We start from the raw sequence: 20,034 nt of genomic DNA, 5'->3' as shown, positions 1-20,034 counted from the left end.
TGGTCTTGCTCTTCAACAGGCTACATATACTAGGCTTACCATACGTCCTCTTTTAAGAGGATTTGTCCTATTTTTTGACTTATTTGAAAGTGTCCTTGGAGGACGCCCTTTCGTCCTCTTTTTTGAAATTTTGTCCTCTTTTTTGAAAATTTAGGTAAGATTTATAGCAAATTGCAAGTGATATGCCGCAAAATAGCACAGCAGTGAAGCTCCGGCGGATATTTCGGAGTGAAAAACGGTAATTTTAACTCTGAGCGAAAAGATGACCTTTTTTTTTTTTTTTTCGGTCATCCACCTGGCAATGTGGAGAAAAAAACGGTATTTTGAGCTCTGAGCAGAAGTGATGACCTTTTTTTTTTAGTCAACCGATCACACAGTGGGGAAAATTCACCGGTTTTTGAGAATCCTACTCCGGTTTTGCATCTTGCAAATTTCTGATAAAGTGTCCTCTTTTTACATTTCCAAAATATGGTAAGCCTAACACATACCCCTACGTCAAGCCCCTCAAGAACAAGCGAACAGAAAGACAAGCAGATTCTACCGAATAAATACCAGACTGAAGGGCTGGACACAATGATTCGAGTACTTGAATTTGAATAGAGTATTTCTTCTAATGGTTCGAGTCGAGTAGTAAGAGGTAATTTTTTCTAGTACTGAACTTATACGGCACATACTACAATAACTAAATATTCGATGTTGAACTTTACACATCATTCATACTTACGTGACGTCACATACTCGACGCCAATACCCTATTTAAGTGGCTCTCTTTGCCTACCCGCGGAACATTTACACGTTAATCTGCAATCCTTCGCCGTACCCCAAATTTACGCTGAGTCAAAAAACAAAAATTTACCACAATACACATCTAACCAGAGGTGGTGAAAGTAGTCAGGAAAGCTACTCAAGTAGAAGTAGAAGTAGCGACGAAAAATCTACTCAATTACGAGTAGTAGAAGTACTTCTTCCATAAGCCTCCTAAAACTACTTGGAGTAGAAGTAGAATTGACTGACTTTAAATCTACTCAAGTAAGTAGCCTAAGTAGTTTTGAAAACAGTCTTAATTCGTTCGCATGGACTGGCAAAAGCTGCAAATTGAGCAATGCGGAAGGTGCAGAGAGCTTGATTCGTATTGATGCATCGCAGGAGGTATCAATTTTCGACAGAATAAGCATTTGTCCGCATCATGGGATGCAAATTCTAGTATTAATATGAAAATGCGATACTAACCCTTTGTTAACTGGAAGACCTCGTTTTAGAGAATATCATAGTATGGCGCCCCACCCCATATTATAAGGCCCCAGATTTAGGCGAAAAACAATTCGGAGAAGTTGTATGGGATACGGTTCAACACTCTGCGCGATAAGTATACGTTAATAACAAATATTGTGGCTCGTAAAATTTATACTTAGTTTGGCTTTATTTCCGGAAAATAGAGACATTACTACAGTTGCTTATTCTATGCTTCAACATGTATGTTCTGCAGACAAAAGAACTGAAAGTAATTAGAAGTCAAAGTATGATACTCGTAATTGAAAGTGAAATACAAATACCATTTCTAAAAAGCGGAAAATATATTTCATGTCTTTTGTCCATTATCCTTCAAAGGTCATCTGCTAAATCAGGTGGAACGTTCGAAAAAGCTGGATTTTCCTGATTAGCAAGACACGTAATGGGCTGCCAGATTACGATATGATAGGTAATTGCTAGATTGCGAAACGGTAGTTTCAAACGTTACGGTTATCCATATTTACTGTGATGAAATATTTGATATGGGCGACAATGCGGTGTGAGAGGAACCAAGCAATCCGGTACCTAAATTATATTCACTAATACTTTCGTGAAAACATATTTGTCACTCCATCACTACTATGCGCGAAGCGCAAAAAAATTTGTGGGCTTCACTTGACTTTTATGAATATTAAATGTTGGTACTCCGTGACAACAGCCATGAAATTCCTCAGGCTATCTTTCGTATTGGGGACTAAACTACTTCTACTTGACGAACTGAAAATAGTGAAAAGTAAGTAAGTAGATCAAAAAATATTACGAAGTAGAAGTAGAGAAAATCAGAATTACTTGAGTAAGTACTAGAAGTAGAGGGAAACTATTTGAGTACTTCCAAAAAGTAGAAGTACTTCGTTACTGACCACCTCTGCATCTAACTTAATATATCTATTACATTCCTATAGATTGCTGGTGTGCAAAATGAACTGTGCATCAACAAAGTGAACTAAACCATTAAAATATGATTACCACACAAAACGAAAACATTATAATGATTATGCATTGCAAAGCTGTTGTTCCCTTTCAGATACCAGTTCAGAAATGCGAGGCTTATTCACCTTGTAAAGTGTCATCGTATTGTTGGGTCGAAACGGAAGCGTGATACCAATTGCTTAATTACAAATCAGCTTATATAAATATTGAAGATGGAGTAGTCGATTCGTCGGTTGACAAAAAGTAAAAGGTCGTCACTTGAGTTCGAACCACAAATTTCTTATTTAGCGTCCTTTATGGCCATTTTCGCTCGAATCTATCAATCATCTTAGCTCTAAAAGCTGTCAAGGAGAACATTTAGGCGTCCTCGGAGGACATTTTCAAAAACCTGAAAAAGGAGGACAAATCCTAAAGGAGGAGGTATGGTTGGTAACCCTACACAACCTGAAATCACGGTATCCACAACAAGGCTACTGATCAAGTCTAATGGCAACTAACCATGGTGTGTCATCACAAACCATATGTAGGAGTTTTGTGTGTCTTCTTGACCTCGTGCGGAACCCTTGATACTGGCTCGCGAAACACCTTTGTGTTCCGTGGAACACCGGTTGAGAACCACGCTGCTTTATTCAGATTCGAATCAGCCAGGTACTCTATTTTGCCTAGCCCTACTAGACTGACCTTGATATTATCGCCCCACGATCGGACATACCGACTGAGCCTGCCGACAAACACACTTCATTTTCATTGCTTGTCCTGTGTATGTCACCTTATGTTAGGTCCGCGGACATATGAGCATTGAGCAAGCGATATTATAGCATGCGACAATTATGCACAGGGCCAGAGGTGGTCAGTAACGAAGTACTTCTACTTTTTGATACTCAAACTACTTTTTAAGTAGGTATGATTTTAGACTACTTCTACTTGACTGTTTTGTAGGCAAAAATAAGCGTAGAATGCCTACTTACTTACTTGTGAACCACCACTCCTACTTCTACTTGAGTAGAAATTCCGGCGTTACTTCCTCTACTTGAGTAGCGACGGTGACTACTTTGACCACCTCTGCACAGGGCATACGACACATAAGCATGTGGGTTAAATTGCGAGTTAGGGGTAGGTCAGAGTTGGATTTATGGTTTGGTTAGGGTTAGTATAAGAATTGATTTCAGGGCTATGTTTCGGATTATGATAAGTTTTTGGATTATAAAGTCACATGCTGAACTGATGTCGTTTTCCATTGTTTCGCATGCTCATCATACGACGGGCAGCCCTTCTGTTACTCTTGATTCAGTGTTTGTACAATGTACGTACAATCGTTTTTGACTGAATGACTAGGCCTACTACAAGCCGTTTAGACTTCTTCCAACTTTTCTTCGTATCGCAACCTCGTGCCGTTTTGAAATGATTGGCCCATCGAACAGGTGCAGTTATTGCTCGTTGCGCGAGCAAGCCAGTATTACTTTGTTATCAAGGACTTGATAAGCTTCCTCAGCGACAAAACAAACTAGACGTGACTACGTACGCTGCCTGTACGATCGTAACGTCGCCACTTGAATGCAAAACACATCCCCTTTAAAGACTTGATATCGTGAACTGCATATGTGTACTGTGTAGTATGCATAACTAAAACAAATCGCTGATGATGCCTAGACTAGCTCGCCCAGGTCACTAACTGCTCCCTCGCTTCTCCCAAACTATACTAAAACTGACAGCGTTCCGTTTTTACGTTATATATTATCTTATAATGATGAGTTGCAGTTCGTTACGGCGGTGTGTAGCTAGCAAGACCGTCATGCATGACACATGCGCGGACGACATCAAGACAATCAAAGGTCATACAACATAAACCGCAACGACGAGAGCTAACAGCTAATGAATCCGGAAATAGTTGGTTGATGCAATCGCCCATTGCACGGAAACGAAGTTGAACACGGTGACTCTACCGTAGCGACGAAGGTCATCTTTCGTTTTTAAGCGCTTCAATAAAATCCTCCAGCTTTTGTTGGATGTCGCGAACTTTTCCTGTGAAGACAGGTGAATATAGAAATCTTAAACTCCAGGAAAAGCAGAAGCAACCCGAACGGTCGCCGTTTCACAATCGATGAGAAAACACTACGTCGCTTCTCAGAGGCAGCCGGAAAGTACTGTACTTTTTGTTAGCACTCAGGTAATTATTACCTACTAGCTCAAGCAGGTACGTTTTAGAGGACTTCGTGATTTTTTTTCGTCCAAACTACTTTGCAAATTTTCTTTAGTCACAGATTCACAGTTACAGTACATAATTGAGTTTTGAGCGCCGAGGTGGCCCGAGATTGAAAGGCATCACATCATCAAAGCTCACTGATAAATCACGCACAAAGCAAACGGTTGATTACTCGTACTGGCAATCGCGGTGCATTACGAGCGTCGGGTTAACGAATATTTTACCGAGTTCGTATCGATACTCGACAAAATGTCGTTCAATCGAGAAAAATTGAATAAATCTAGCAACAAATCATATCTCACTTAATTCCTCGGCCAAAGTAACTCTCCGTCCCTGCAAGAGTTCGATTTTCTTCAGGCTGTTCTGACCAAAATCTTCCAGAACTTGCTTCACTTCATTTTCTAACCGATGCGCTAGAACACAAATCCTTGATGTACATACAGAACTTCAAAACGAGAAAGGTTTTAGCAATGCATCGCAGAGATTTGTGGAACAGACAAGCAGATCTCATCCAAGAAGCGGAAGTTTTCTTTCCGACCAGCTTACTAGTACGTCGGTTTTCAGAGCAAATCAGAAGAAGTCTACAGATAGTGTCAAACAAGCTGCACCAAGCGACACCATTACAATTACAACATGTCGTCCGCAAGTGACAATGAAAGAAAACAGTTTCTATGTTACAGTTACGCTTCTATTTAACAGTAAAGGAGACACACCGTCTAACTCAAGGATCGCAAACACGCGACCCGCGTCGAAAGCAAGTATGACAACAATTTTATTCAAATAATTAAAAATGTGTTTTCTTTCTGTGCCAGGTGTGAATCGTTTAATAGTAAATTACATTTTCACGGTGGATGTGGAATGTCATTCTGCAAAATTTCGTCAAATAACCTCTATTATTGATGATGCGACCCGTGACATCATCAAAAACTAGGAGATTGGCCCGTGATCAAATTTGAGTCTGAGATCCCTGATCTAATTCGATTTTGAAAACAGTTTTTCCCAGCCAATCCCCTATAAGCAGTTGTGGGTCTTTGGAGGCACCAATTCTGACATTTACAGCACTACCTATACTTAGATAGAAAATGAATGGTGCAGAGCTACTGCCGGATTCATGAAAGAAATTCAATTCAATTCAAATTCCAGCACGTCATATAATATTGGGTAGGATGCTGCTAGGAATCACGACTCCAATACCAACGACTTTGTGTCGCTGACCGACGTGAATTTGAAATAATGAAGAACAATCGTTACCTTCCGTGTTCATGACTTGCTGTCGCAAAGCGTTACTCGTTATCGACAGCATTCTCTGAATTCTCCAAAACAGAACGACGTCGTAGCAGTCCAGTCGATCATCCTCTTCTGACACTTGAATTTTGGCGGCATTCTGTAATCGCACCAAAACTTTGTTCGTTACGAATAGGGTAAAAAGGAGGGAGAGAAATCCAACTTAATTGATTTCACAGCGGAAAAGTCAATGACATAAGTTTTGCTGTGCTGTGACACCTTTCACTGGGCACTTAGCTTAAACACATCAGACTGTTTGGGTTATTGGTCACACATTGCGATTTCACGGTTTGAAAGTCGGCAATCAAACTGCTTGTTCTGTGAATTAGTGTTTTACCTCCGTAAGTAAATTCCACAGGATATCAGTTATTACAAGATATGTAAGAAACATAATTTCCACTGCTTCAAGACACCCGGTTTTGATGACTGTTCTTTACCATGAATACATTGAATAGTAGGCCTATCATATCTCATTGAAGATACTTCTGTATGTATTAGGAGTGTGCAGATTAGTGTGTAGATACAAACCCTATTGAGTTTTGATGCGCAAAGTTCGCGGTTGAGAGGAAATCTCTCCAAACCCATTGCACTGGTCCATAACATAAAAGCCAATGAAAATAATAGGGAAAAGGCAAATGAACTAAGTCACATCTACCTGATATCTGAAGAATTCCCTTCTACATTGTGAACATTTGGATAAAGAATATCGTAAGAAGTTGCGTCGGTACATCTTGTCCCATGTATCGGTGATCTGCGTCATATTTCAGAAATAAGGCAAGAAGTGCTGGCAGTTTCGATAGATTAATATTCAGTCCTACCGATTTTTCAGTCACTTCCACACCCCGAGACTCGAGATTTTTCCGAACGGTTGTAATTTCATCCATGGCTAAGTACGGCGAATGTTTCTGAACGGGAAAGGCAGTGTAATTATATGAAATGGGCAAATTACCCAATGTAAAAAGCTATCCGCACAAGTTCGAAATGAAAGCAGAAGAAGCAGAACCATTAAATTAGAAATGCAAAAAACTATTTGATGAACTAAATCCAGTACCAGCTGGAAAATAAATACCATGATAGTAACGCATGCAAGTACATGCTAGCACCGCATATCGGTGACATTCCAGTAACACTTGGACATGTATTAACTTGTTCGGATGGCATATACTTGTAAGTAATGTTCCCTGTGTAATTTTTCATGAGCCTGCGCCCACTCACCACCAACTCACAAACTCACTGCACGGTCCCTTGGACAACAGTGCGTAATGACTAAAAAAAGGTCATCGCTTTTTTTTAGCGCTACACATTCATTTTTCTGTGCGCGTAGACACTTTAAAAGCAGTCGCTTGTGTTCATTTTATTTTTCATTCAAGTTGGATATTTTCTTGAGCGCAGAGACCGTGTCAGCAATGCGCAATTGCGCACGCACACAGCTTAGAGGGAACAGTGCTTGTAAGTACCGCTAAAGCAGAAGTTTTCAAGTAGTCTCAAGATCAGGCAGCCTGACAGTATTCTCCCACAAACGAGGAGCTGTAGTCGTTGCGCCCAGTTGGAGACAGATCAGAGGGCAATGAAGAATTGGTTCAATTGATCCAACGGTAGCCGATTTTGACGATAAGTAATTGGACCAAGGTGTTGAAGTGATGATCGAGCTTGTGGCTGACAATGAAGCTGATTCACGCTTGACCGTATGCGGGCATGCCGATGACAGCAGCCACATGTAAAGCCATTTTGACACTAACAGCACTCCTTTCCAGACTGAACTGCAGCTGCGTTGTAGTTGGCGTACGAATATGATAACAGAAATGGAAATTAGTACATGCAGACGGCAAGCCGTTAGTAGATCATGACGATTTCCCCGCTAATACTCACCGCCAACCTTTTTAATTCATTCGGCTTGAAGAACAGAACAGGAAAATATTAGCACAAAATCAGGGGCGGCCACCAGTGGCCCGTGAGAAGGTTTTGAGTGGCCGGCGAGCTTATTCTAGAAATTGGTTAAAACATCAAAAAAATAAATTGCTCAAGTAATTTATTGTGAACTTGCAAGGCCAACCAAAGTTTGATTAGCATGACAGGGAAATTTGTGAGGTTGATGACTAAAATATCAGTTCCGACGAATTTGCGTAGTCGGAGGCCAGTCACATTCTTCGTAGATATTTGTATCCATTGCCACTAGAATTCTTGCTTTTAGTATTGGTGCCTCCTCCAGAAAATTAAAAATACCTTTAGTTTCCAGAATTGAATCGAACTATACTCGCAATTATGAGAGAACGCGTCGTCCAACTTGCGACTGCACTTACAGAAAGTTTGTCGGCGATGAAACCTTTGCGTAAAATGATAGACGCATGTTCATCGAAATCTTTGATATTGATATGCCCGAGCGCCGAGCAATCCTGTCCTTGCCAAATGAGCTTGACAGTATACAGAGGCGACCCGTAATATATGCAAGTAACATTTTTATTGACCGCATTCATTCATTACCAAGAAAAAATTTCGCACTTCGCGTGGCTAGGATGCACTTCACGCTAATTTTTCATGATATAATTGTTATCGATTTTAATGCGTAGTAATATAAATCTTGTTTCCACCGATACCTAATCCGGTACGCTCCTATCGGACGACTAAAACGGTCATCAAAATTCAAGTGGCCCGCGTAGGCGCGCAACGGTTCGTAAGTTTCATGTGGCCAGTGGGCCGAAAACGTTGGCCCCCCCTGCTGTACAGTGTACAGGTACACGCACAAAATAAACCAAGGAATACGGTAGTCACCTGTTCGCCGTGAAAAATGCGATCCAATTCGTTTTTCACTTCGTTGTGCAAACCCTGACTCGCGTCCCGGGAAGACCAGCTAGTCCATCGTTGCATCCACCCGGGGCCGATCATTTTCTGAATTTCCTCATCGGCTGGAGGGAACGCGGAGGTATTACGGAACCGACGCGAGTGAACAGTTTCCGATGGACCACTTACTTTTTCGAAGTCGGTCTCCGAGATTTTGTTCGATGAAGCGAATAGCAGAATCCCACTGCTGACGGTCGGAGATGGATCGGTCTTCGAGGGCGTTGAGTTGGATGACTTGCTGTTGGGTAAGTATCGCAAGATCAGTTACATTATAGTGCAGTAAACGGGCAAAGAAATTTGGTAGAGACCGTCAGCTAAGTGTGCGACATGATCAAACGTCAGTATCAGTAACAGAGTAAGTGTTATTTTTTTTTTACTCAAGCAGATTTATCCTACTCTCACTACTTACTTGAAGAATTATGTTTCTAGACTATTGACTTTTAATTGACAGTTATCACGACAATATCACTCACACAAATAAATTGAAAAGTATAAATTTACAGCGTTATTGTTTAGCAGGGTTGTAACGACTCGAGTCATGACTCAACTCGAGACGCGATTTTTAGGCAAGAACTAGAACGGCCAAGACAGACATTTAATTGTAACTTCGAAGAATAGTAAAGTTACAGCATCATCGGCATTTCGGCTATCAGTCAGCGATACTTGAAAAATAGGACCAGAAGCTGTTAAGACTGAGGAAAATTACTATATTATGAATGCGAGCCATTCTATATCACTCGAGCAGAGTTGAAAAAGTGGGTTGAACCGGATTGAACTGAAAACTGAAAAGTGAACAATGACTGTGAATAATGACTTGGACTCGAGTCAAAATACTCGAGTCAAAATATTTGAGTCAAAACAAATAACCAAAATTTGATTAGCCCGACGACAAAATTTTGGATTTTGATGACTAAAATATAAGCTCCGACGCATTGGCGTAGCCAGGGGCCATCCACATTTTCCGCAGATCGTCGTGTGTGTTAATAAAGTACAATATTCAGCATATTAGCCGAAATCTTTGAGTCCCAAGCGCCGAATTATCCTTTCCTTGCTAAACGAGTCCAGCGGTATGCAGACGCGACCCGCAATATATACAATGCAAATAAAATTATTATTGACCGAAATCATTCACTAACTTTGAAAAATTTCCGCGCTGGGCGCCGCTGCGTTATTTTATCTCGCCGCGTGTCAATGTCACAATTGTTATTGATTTTGATTATTATTACAATTATATTGTTTTCACCGTTACCTAATCCGGTTCGCTCTTATCGCTAAGACTAGAAAAAGGTCACAACATTCAAGTGGCCCGCGCAATGATTCGTATATGTGGCCCTCTGGCCACCCCCCCCCTGCTCTACCGGCTGACTGGTACTCGGAATTGACTCGGTGGTGAATCGAAAATGACTCGAGCCAAAACTATAAAAGTGAGATTGACTCGTGATACTGATCCTTGTGACTTGGTTACATCCCTGCTGTTTAGTGGCAGTGGAAATAGTCAAAAATATATCCACCTTAGTAAGAAGTACAAGTAGGCAAAAGCTACTTGAGTAATCCAAAAACATAAAAGTTCTTTGTGACTGATCGCGCCTCGGGATAAATGCCAGTTTTGCCGAAAAAGCATCAGACATTATCCATAAATTTTGAAAGCCGGCAACTATAACTTGCAGTCACACTCCATTCGAGCGGTTTTCCCAATTATTATTTTCAACCACACTAAAATCTTGGTAAATACCAGCGTGTCCACGTATCCCTCGTTCCATTTGTGTCGCGACACCGATTCGTCCTTGACGGCTTTCTTCAGCTCGTCGAAAATATCGTCTCGTTTTTGCCGTTTATCGCCCGGGTTATCGTCGGTCTCGAGCACGTTAGAAAACTCGTCGAGAAGCGCGTTTTTCGCAGTCTGCAAAACGCGATCGGATAGGAAACGGCGCAATCGCATACTAAGATAATCTCACTTCGATCGCCATTTTCGGCAGGCTTCGGTCAGCCCATTGCTTCAACTTGATATCGACAGTTGTGTTGAATGTGCTGCGACACAATATCTTAGACAATAAATATTGACAGATGTATCGGCACATCGTCATGTCCTACCCGGCATCATTGGCTTGCGCCGCTGGTAAGTATATTTGCTCGATAACGTAACTGGACACTTCGTCCCATAATTTTTTCTCCAGCGTCTCTTCCCTGGGACGAAAATTGAAGACGATTGATTGGCAGGCAGTAGTTTGGCCTCAAAAACTCGACAAGAGTTGTTTCATGTGCATTGTGCATCTACGTAGAGTATTTTTACAATATCTACAGGTCATATTGGGTACATTTTTTTACTTTGACAAAAACAATTGAGTACTTTTTTCAGACTATGTTGCAAGGGCACTTACGTTAGTATGCACAAAATTGTTCAGGTCGAAATGCATAAGCAATAGATTTACACTACAATTTCGTGAGCATTGCACCACTAATTTCACAACTAAATAGTCACACATACGCATCTCACCATTGCTGCGCAGGAACATTAACCAGACTTAAAATTTCATCCAGTATCTCATTCTTGGCTTTTTCAAACAATTCATTCTGAAAAAGAAGTACGCGATTCTGCGACGATGTCCCGCATACGAGAAGAGCAACCTACTCTATCCAGTTCGCGAACTCTGGGAAAGTTGTTTTTCCACTCTGTCTCCAAATTGAACCGGGTCGCTGCAAAATATATCAAGTTCGATAGAGCTCTTGATTGAATGTGAACTCTCTCGGGCACCGATTAAACCAAAACATTTACATGTGTTTTGATGTGATCTTTACTTGTTCAGATATTTCAATGACAAATATCGTAGATTTCCAGAGATAAGAGTAGAAATATCGAACACATATAAATATTTTGGCCAAACTGGAAACTTTGTATGGAATTCAAACTACTAGATTTTTACTGGGAATCAACAACTTTTAGGATAAAATTAAGTGGAAAGAGGACATCCGTCGAATTATAATGGCAGTTTTTGTACAGTGGACATTAGAACATGCTGCGTCCAAGAAATTTAGTCCTGACAAGTTACAGTGACGCTGACAATATCGAAACACCATTTTCCCCATCCGCTGACACAATTTACCGCACCACTAATTATTAAAATATTTCACCTTTATACGCATCTGCCTGTTGCTCCACAGACTCCCGGACCATTTTCCAGAAACACTGCGACACGGCTTGGCTCAAATTCGCCGTCGTCAGTTGATTCGCCTTCAGAAGGCCGGACCTTCACGTGGGTGTGGAAAACAACGGCGTAAAGCAGCAGTTCAAAAATCAACACTACCGCCGATTACTTGAAAACTTTGGAGTTGGAAAAAAACTTTTCCTCGTAGTCCTTAATCTCTTCGATTTTACTGTTGGCTGCTCCTTTGCCGGTGACAACAGCAAAATAGCCGAGTGCTTTCATTGGAAAAAGTTTTCCGTCCAAGATTTGTTGAATCTGAAGAGAAGTCATCGTTATAGTAACGGCGCGCCGCTTGTATATAACTATTCGATTATATCATACGCGGCTGGGATTGGCGATGTTCTTTTCCGCCAGATCAACTTTTGTCAAGACAAATATCGTGCGTTTTCCTTGTGGATCCATCCCGCGAACCAAATCTGTTACGATACTCCGCTCCGCATCGACAGATCCATCTGTGACAAATGAGACCATTAGTAAGCTCGCTAAATTCCCAGCTTATTTCAAAACAAATCTCGAGCGTGGTTTATTAATCAGTAGAGATTAGAAGTTGTGCAGCATCGGATAATTGTTCACCTGTCAAATATCACAGACTTTCCTACAGTTTGAGTCCTGTGCCACGTAATTTCCATGTCAGAAGATATACTTCAACGACTAGGAATTTCCTATAATGAATATTCGAGAGCCAGGCGATTGCGCAATCTTACCCTGGATACACAGGATTATAGCGTTCGGATTGCTCATGTAGTATTTACTCATTTTGAAAATTTCCTCTTTCGTATTGGAAGCCATGCCGCTGGTCACGGTCTGAAACGAATTGCTACGTCACAAGATGTCGAAATCGAATTATTCGACATTACGCACGCTGATAACGCCGGGCAGATCAACAAGCACCATCCGCTGTATTCCCGGTCCCTTGACAGTCAGAGAGATGGTCTGTAAACATAGGAGTCGGTGTTACAAAAACGCTGGTCACATTTGCAGGTCCCTACATATATCAAATATCAAGCCCTGTCGTGGCCCTGTTTGTCTGGTTGCCTAGTGTCATAACAGCGAGGCATTGAATGTAGAGAGTTATTCAAAATAGCGAGTTCGGGTTACGGTTATGGATTGGGTTAGGGTGCAGGTTAGTGGCAATGTTGGGGTTATGGTTATTTTGAATGAGTCGCTTTGATATATACTCGCTTATTTGAATGCGTGTCATTTAAAGCAGACTCGATTTGAGCTAGGGTGGCATGGGAGGTTGTGGCGTTCCGGGGTTCAACATTGAGAGCGATTCATCAGAAAGACATCATACCCCAGTTATGAACAGGCACTGGTTTTACCTACACGCTACGTCCAAATTGTCTATAGTGTACTTTGAAAATACCATTCTCATCCAACGTCAAATATCTGGTGACTCGTAATCGACGAGCCAACGAATTTATCACCCCAACACGATAGCAGATCAATTTTTTCGACAAAATTCAAATTTTTAGAACCCTCAATTTACCTCATTGCTCACGGTGTTTCCTTGTGAACAATTGGCTCGCATTCTGATTTCGATTTCGTGCCGCAGTGCCTGAAGCTGTGAAGGAAAAATGTGATTAGGAGAATAAAAAACTAGTAAGAACACAGCGTTATTTACCTCGGCGGGGAAGGTTAAATCGAATTCCCGAGTGCTATCGCGAAATTGCGCTACGTGAGTCGCACCCTCGCTCAACGTCACTTTCACAGGCGATCGAGTCATCATTTCGCCGGAACCGCGCGGAAATATCCGCGCCTGCGCTATCATTTCCAAAACGCTCGTCTTGCCGGCGCTCTGATCACCGACTACGACCACCTGCGACAGAACACGGGTAACAGAGACTGTGCCGCTGCCAGAAATCGGATACGTTACCCTTGGAAGGTGGTCTTGTGTGTCGTAACTTGTGTCGTAGTCGGACAGCTCGTCGAGAACCTCGGAATACATGTCGATCAGCGATTTCTAAAAGGAATAGTGAACATATTTGCACGAGTGATTTTGAGAAAACGAGAAAGAGGTAAATAAAACACTTCGGAGTATAAAATCTAAAAATACAGTTGAACGCCATAATCTAATAACAGACGTTACCTTTACTTTCCGCTTGTAGATCTGCTTGTCGTCTTTCGCCATCAGTAGTTTTCTCAGCTCTTTATTCTCCTTTTCCAATTTCTCGACTAGTTTTTGATACTTCAACTGGAACGAAAATTTCGTCATCAAGAAAGTGTTATTTTCAAACGATGTATAAAATTTTACATATCAACACTTGTGAGGTATTAGGCCAGCGGTTCTGAACCTTTACTGAGATGACGAACCAATACGCTAATCGATAAGCCTTCGGAGAACCTCAAATTGTCCGCCGAGTTGCAAAGATAAAATCAACCACATAACACATCTAACAAGTTACTGAGCTATGAAATTTTGGTGCACAAAATGAACTCTGCATCAATAACAGTAGTAAAAGAACAGAATCATCAAGACGTGATTTTCACACGAAATAAAAATACGACAGTGAATATATAGCAAACCGCTATGAAGCAACAAGTGCAGCATTATAAGAACCGAGGTCACAAAACTTATTGGATTAATCTTCACTTAGTTGGATTTTCAAGCATTAAAATTTCTCATGCACTGTACACTAATGTTGATACTGAGTTTTTGCTATCCGAGAGTATTCCCTATCAGGGAGTAATCCAACAAAGGAAGGGGACCATCAGTGATACTAATATTTTGAAGCAGAAGATCTTGACACTGGATTATATCCTTCAACTCAATTTTGAAAAAAATCCCTATTTATATATATATATATCGCTCCAGAATTGATGCATAATGATCCGAATCTACGATCAAGTCAAGGATCCATTTCATCATTGAATCCTGAATTCTCAGTCAATTTTGAAGAGTAAGAAAAGATTGCACTTGCACTGTATTGTAGCTACAGACCAACTAGTTTCCTCGGATCAGTAACTGACAAGCTCTAAGAGGATAGAAGTGTCTCGATGCAGGGTTGTAATGACTTGACTCGACTCGAGTCATTTTCTCAAAATATGGAAATGACTCGACTCGAGTCAATCTGTGTATTGACTCAACTTGGACTCGAGTCATTGCGCATGACTCGAAGCAAGACATTGACTCGAGATTCAGATGGCGAAGACCGACATTTCATTGTAATTTCGAAGCCAACACACTATTGGGATTTCGTTTGTTGGTAGTGGTGCTTGAAAATGCGACCAGAAACTGCTAAAAGTGAGGAAAATTGATATATCATAAATGCGAACCATTCAATATCACTAAACAGAGTTAAAAAAAATGGGTTGGGGAAGATTTTAACTGGAAACTGAGCAGTCAACACAATGACTTGGACTCGGACTCGAGTCATAATACCATGACTCAATCCTCTGTTCGCTGACTTGGACTCGGACTTGACTCGGTGGGAATTGAAAATGACTCGACTTGACTCGAGTCAAAAATATAAAAGTGACATTGACTTGTGACTCGGAGCCTTGTGACTTGGTTACAACCCTGTCTCGATGCAAATTGATCAGATGATCCCTTTGAAAGTAAACTTGAAACCCAACAACATAAATCAACAAAGCAAACAGCCTCCACTCCACAATGCAAATACACCCTTCATACCTCAGTCTCGACAAGGTCATTTTGCAAATTCTTCACCTTCTCCTTGTCGGTAGTCTAAAAAGCGAGTTCTATATTTTACAAACAGAAAAGCAGTGCTCGTGAATTAACTAGCTAAAAAAGTCTCAGTAGGGAAGGGAAATGAAGATTACTAATCTAACCTGCCCACCGCCCGTGACGTTTGCCTGTACTTCATAGAAGCTCTGAAAATCAAAGGGATGGTGGAGAATACTACATGGATGGATCTGGGCGCTATACTGGCATCATAGAAAAGGGGGGATATGACCAGTTTCGCAACATTGTCAGTCATTTCAAGCCATGAATTGCATCATTCTGAAAACGCCAATTAACTTACGTTTCCGTGAGAAGGTAGTTCATTTGGATAAAGCTGTGCCAATGTCGCAGGTGTTCCTGTAAAAACAAAGGATATCCGATGCAGCTCGATTTATCACGACACACAAAAAGTCATAAAACAAAATAAACATCACAATATACATAAATTATGGAATTTATAAAATTTATCAGTTCGACAGTCACTGTAGGCCAACTGGTTACACTGATGGTCTCGTCGAGCAAAGGTCGCGGTTCCCGCTGGCTCTCCATCAGACCCAGCCAGTGGAGAAAGAAAGTACCGATCACAAGCCTGGGCAAATGAGCAGGATTGTGGAAGGAAGGGCATACCACGAAAAGACATAATACTTCACCCAAATCATGATGCAAATCATTGAACAGTGATCTGCTGTGGTAACCCCACAATACACAGAGAGGACTCGTAAAACTCTTCATAAAATTTATCGGTTTACACTGCTAGTTAAAATTGAATGACCATACCATTAGATATTTAGACTACATAGATATTTTTAGGAGATATCCCAAACAAAACATTGGAACCTAAATTACGAAACTTACCGACGTGTTCTTTCCTTTCAGGCAAATAAGACAGCAGTCCCTTTATATCAGGAATATCCAGATTAACACGGTTCTTCAGTTGATTCGCGGACGACATTGCATGCTCGAGGACGCCGCGTCCACTGTCCATCATTTCCGAGAGCCATTTCATTTCAGGCACATCAATCTTGTGCTGCTCCAGCCAATCATTGATGGACTGAAAATTTGAATTGAATTGACAATCTGCTTTGGTGTAATCAGGCAAGTAGGCCTATAGGCTATACACAGCAAGCTAGCATTTTCCAAAAAATGATTATAGGCCTATACGCGAGTACTCACATTTCGTGCCACTACTGATCCGCCAACGGCAGTTCCTACGACCCAGTATCTCAATTTAAGAGTTTGACGAGCGGCAGTCACGAGGACTTTTCCCCAAATCTGACGTCGCAAAACCAGCCGACGCGACGCGTTATCTCTCGGAGTTATGAGCAGTCTGCGTTTCGACAGTGTGCTGAATTGATTCATTTGTCTGAAGTGGTTCCTGCAGCCACATCTGAGCGAAAGCTTCTGTCCGCTTCTCCGTGATATTATCTGGCAACATATATTATATCTAGCACTGCTCATGGCTGCGACTGTAATGATCTACAAGCATAGAAAATATTATGATGACTGTAACACCTTTATTTGAGTGAGAGTATAGGCCTACATGATCACAATATGACTACAGACCAGATATAAGAGCAGCGTGTTTTACCTAGGCTTACCATATGCCTTCAATTTTGGCAATTTCGTTGAGAAGTTGGAAAAATGACCTTTTATTTTCATTTCAAAGTCAACACTTGATCCATAATATTTTCAGTAAAAGTTTCCAAATTATCCATTCTCTCGCCCGCTATGTGATATATTTTGTAACTTGGAAAAGGAGTCCTCTTTTTTGCTTATAATATAGTAAATCTAGTTTTACTAGACACTTTACATTACATTCCGAAAGCTATTTTATGGGATAGGGTGAGAGACAGTGTTGGGATCAAGTCACTACCTTCGAGTCACGAGTCATCTCGAGTCATTGCACATTTTGACTCGAGTCAAGTCAAGTCAATCGATTTTCGAAAGTGACTCGAGTCAAGTCAAGTCACTCATTTGTTGGAGGTGACTCGAGTCAAGTCGAGTCAAGTCAAGTCAAGTCACGAGTCAAGTCACAATTCAAGTCAAATTGAATTTTCGAAGTATGAAAGATGATTCAAAGTCACTACATTTTGCTAGCTGTGTGAACTACAGATTATTTGGCCATTTATCTTGAATCAAATACCGAATATGATGTTAAATATACATGCAAAAGGCGTTGTATCGCTTACGCACACGTAGAACTGCTAGTAAAACACGTGATTAATATAGAACCTAATACAGAGAGAGGTTGAAACAAATTTATATGGTACAATAGCCCTGATTGGAATCTCCGTCCTTTTTCTGAAATAAATCCTGCGTGATAGAAGCTTTTTTCGCGTGACAGGGTCAACTTAGCGGCGTGACAAGCAAGGTTACTGACTTCAAATGACTGTGTTAAGCCGGTGAGAGGAGATCAGATGCTAATGGTTAGCAACTGGTAAGGTGCAAGTACTTTACCAACAGACAGTAATCAACAGATCCTGGATAGAGGATTAGGTCAAAACATTATATACCACATACTAACTGAAATATAGCATTTGGGGTGGCTGAGAACATTGACTTTTTTTCAATTTTTTTTTTTTAATTTTATTTTTTTAATGAAATCAACGACCCATGACGGCGTGATCGCGTGCAACTGGCGACCAAGTCGGCGTGATCCTGCGTGCCTTGGACACCGATTCCATACTGGACAATAGCCCTAACCCCCCATCTACACATCCGTGAGAATATAAACGCACATGCTATATTTGTTCGACTTAAATCATACAAAAGGGTTGGTAAGGGTAAGCACTGAGCAACTTAAGCATTGAGCCGTCTAAGAAATAGAGACACATTGCTATTAGATTAATCTACTAACGGCAACGTAAGCTGTGATAGTTTTGTTCGCGGTCAATTTATTTGTGATGCAGCAATGGAGGATCAGTTTAAAGTAGAATCAGTGAATCACTGGTTGCTCTCGCAAGTGACACCGGCGTATCTCGAACAATCCGTACATACACAAGATAGAGTGGTTTAATCGACAGCGATTACTTGATGACTTGAAATTGACTCGTAAATTTTGCTCCGAGTCACGAGTCAATGCCCATTTTTCAAGCCCCGAGTCAAGTCAAGTCAAGTCATTTTTCCAAAGTGACTCGAGTCAAGTCAAGTCATACGAAAAAGTTGACTCGAGTCTGACTCGAGTCAAGTCATGACTCGAGTCATCCCAACACTGGTGAGAGATATTGATCCTTTCCTTCACCAAGGCGTATACAACGCGTTTACACGATACCGGACTAGTCCAATCACTAAACTTGAACAACCCTTCATCACCATCACATCATCATTTTCATTTCAATTTTTCGATTCATGATACTACAAAAATTGCAAAACGGTGAAAGGAAGTAGCAGAAAGGACTTGCTGAAGTCCATCAATGAAATGACAACCTTAGCTTACATATAGTATAAAAATTACCAGGCTATGAAGAGGCATGCTACAGCTCGCAAGTCGCAAGTATATAACTGGCGAACTCGGTCTGTCAAAAGTTGATTCGGCAAACTCGTCTTATCTTTCGTATAAACTTGTCAATAACTGAATATCATTGCTATGGTAAACTAAGTTGATAGACTATTACTCTATAGATTCCGTGATGCGAGCTATCTTATTATGCCGTACGCGTTGACACTACAGTTCAGCCATAATAATTGCCTATGCTAATCGGCCCGACATTGTCACAATTTGCTAAGTGTTATTGATATTGCGCAACGGGCTGTTCTATTTTCACCATTCACCAGACGAGGGCGTAGTGCTTGATAAATAAAGGTGTCGCTCTTGCAGATGGGTGGGCATTGGGCAACGGGCATTGGGGCAACAGCTGGGAGATTACCCAATACCCATGTCGTTATAATTGCTAATAGCCAATGGCAAGCATCTGTTGGATAATCCCGCTTGTGCGAAAAACTATCGAGACGACAGATTTAGCGTCGTTGGAAGGGGCCGTTCACACTTTAAGTTGTGTGCCTTGGAGTCGACTGTCATCAAAATAGACAAGCCAAAGCTGTGTCAACAAAAGGAGTTCGTGCACCATCTAAAAATATACATTGAACGCTCTCTTATTCGAGATTTCATGCTGGTGACGTCACATTTCGAGTTACGATTGTTGATATACATACATTATACAATGTTCTTTCCAATTCTCTACTAGCTGCTGACGATTACCCCTAAGGAGTATCAGCCGAAAATATTCGGGTTCATTTCGATATGGATATACTATTCATTTGTATTTTGAAGTTCTGTACCTCCAAGTAGCTCTTAAGATATCCTGCTATAGCATGGGTCGCCAACTCAAAACGGATCGCGGGCCACTTTTCAAATTTAGTAGAGGCCGCGGGCCGCATTCGATATCGATGTAAAATAGGCAACCTCGTTCGAAAACTCTATACGTCAGTATGACGGTGAGCTATTTCGAACTGTGAGCTGTACACGATACGTGGAAACGCTTTTTAGCGACTAAGGAGTCGATATTGGGACTAGTGAAATCCGTTACTAAATGAAAGACCGTCTCCACGTAACGCTTGATCTTGTGGGAAAACCCTAGGCCAGTGGTTTTCAAAATATTTTG

At 41.1% G+C, this 20,034-nt stretch overlaps 1 protein-coding gene across 4 annotated transcripts; it reads right to left on the bottom strand.

The window, feature by feature from the left end:
* Window positions 1-3,934: 3,934 nt before the first annotated feature.
* LOC145450057 (dynamin-like GTPase OPA1, mitochondrial) lies at window positions 3,935-19,150 on the bottom strand. 4 transcript variants are annotated; one of them, XM_080328526.1, is made up of 28 exons: window positions 18,888-19,150; window positions 16,607-16,858; window positions 16,289-16,484; window positions 15,735-15,790; window positions 15,541-15,582; window positions 15,383-15,436; window positions 13,838-13,942; window positions 13,625-13,711; window positions 13,373-13,567; window positions 13,238-13,312; window positions 12,610-12,681; window positions 12,453-12,552; window positions 12,070-12,200; window positions 11,858-12,003; window positions 11,675-11,790; window positions 11,175-11,239; window positions 11,040-11,116; window positions 10,637-10,729; window positions 10,501-10,573; window positions 10,278-10,445; window positions 8,675-8,783; window positions 8,477-8,610; window positions 7,577-7,600; window positions 6,526-6,612; window positions 6,363-6,458; window positions 5,675-5,807; window positions 4,726-4,836; window positions 3,935-4,242 (listed from the first exon to the last, which is right to left on the bottom strand). In XM_080328526.1, the coding sequence occupies exons 1-28, from the start codon at window positions 18,903-18,905 to the stop codon at window positions 4,178-4,180; spliced, it is 2,880 nt and encodes a 959-aa protein (XP_080184652.1). In that variant the 5' UTR covers window positions 18,906-19,150; the 3' UTR covers window positions 3,935-4,177. The 4 variants fall into 4 exon arrangements, with proteins under 4 accessions (XP_080184652.1, XP_080184651.1, XP_080184653.1 ...); XM_080328525.1 differs by lacking the exon at window positions 18,888-19,150 and having other exon boundaries at window positions 16,607-18,876; XM_080328527.1 differs by lacking the exons at window positions 7,577-7,600; window positions 18,888-19,150 and having other exon boundaries at window positions 16,607-18,876.
* Window positions 19,151-20,034: the final 884 nt, after the last annotated feature.

This window comes from Botryllus schlosseri, chromosome 11, assembly GCF_051294905.1.
Source record: "Botryllus schlosseri isolate E-star chromosome 11, Bs_hap1, whole genome shotgun sequence".
Lineage (NCBI taxonomy): Eukaryota > Metazoa > Chordata > Ascidiacea > Stolidobranchia > Styelidae > Botryllus > Botryllus schlosseri.
This window is presented reverse-complemented; position numbering and strand designations above follow the sequence as displayed.

Coding starts and splice junctions, on each gene's coding strand:
- LOC145450057 (XM_080328525.1), bottom strand. CDS start 16,891: ATGAGCAGTGCTAGATATAATATATGTTGCCAGATAATATCACGGAGA. Junction 11,791..11,857: donor TCCAACTCCAAAGTTTTCAA/GTAATCGGCGGT, acceptor ACCCACGTGAAG/GTCCGGCCTTCTGAAGGCGA. Junction 6,459..6,525: donor TGGAAGTGACTGAAAAATCG/GTAGGACTGAAT, acceptor AATATGACGCAG/ATCACCGATACATGGGACAA.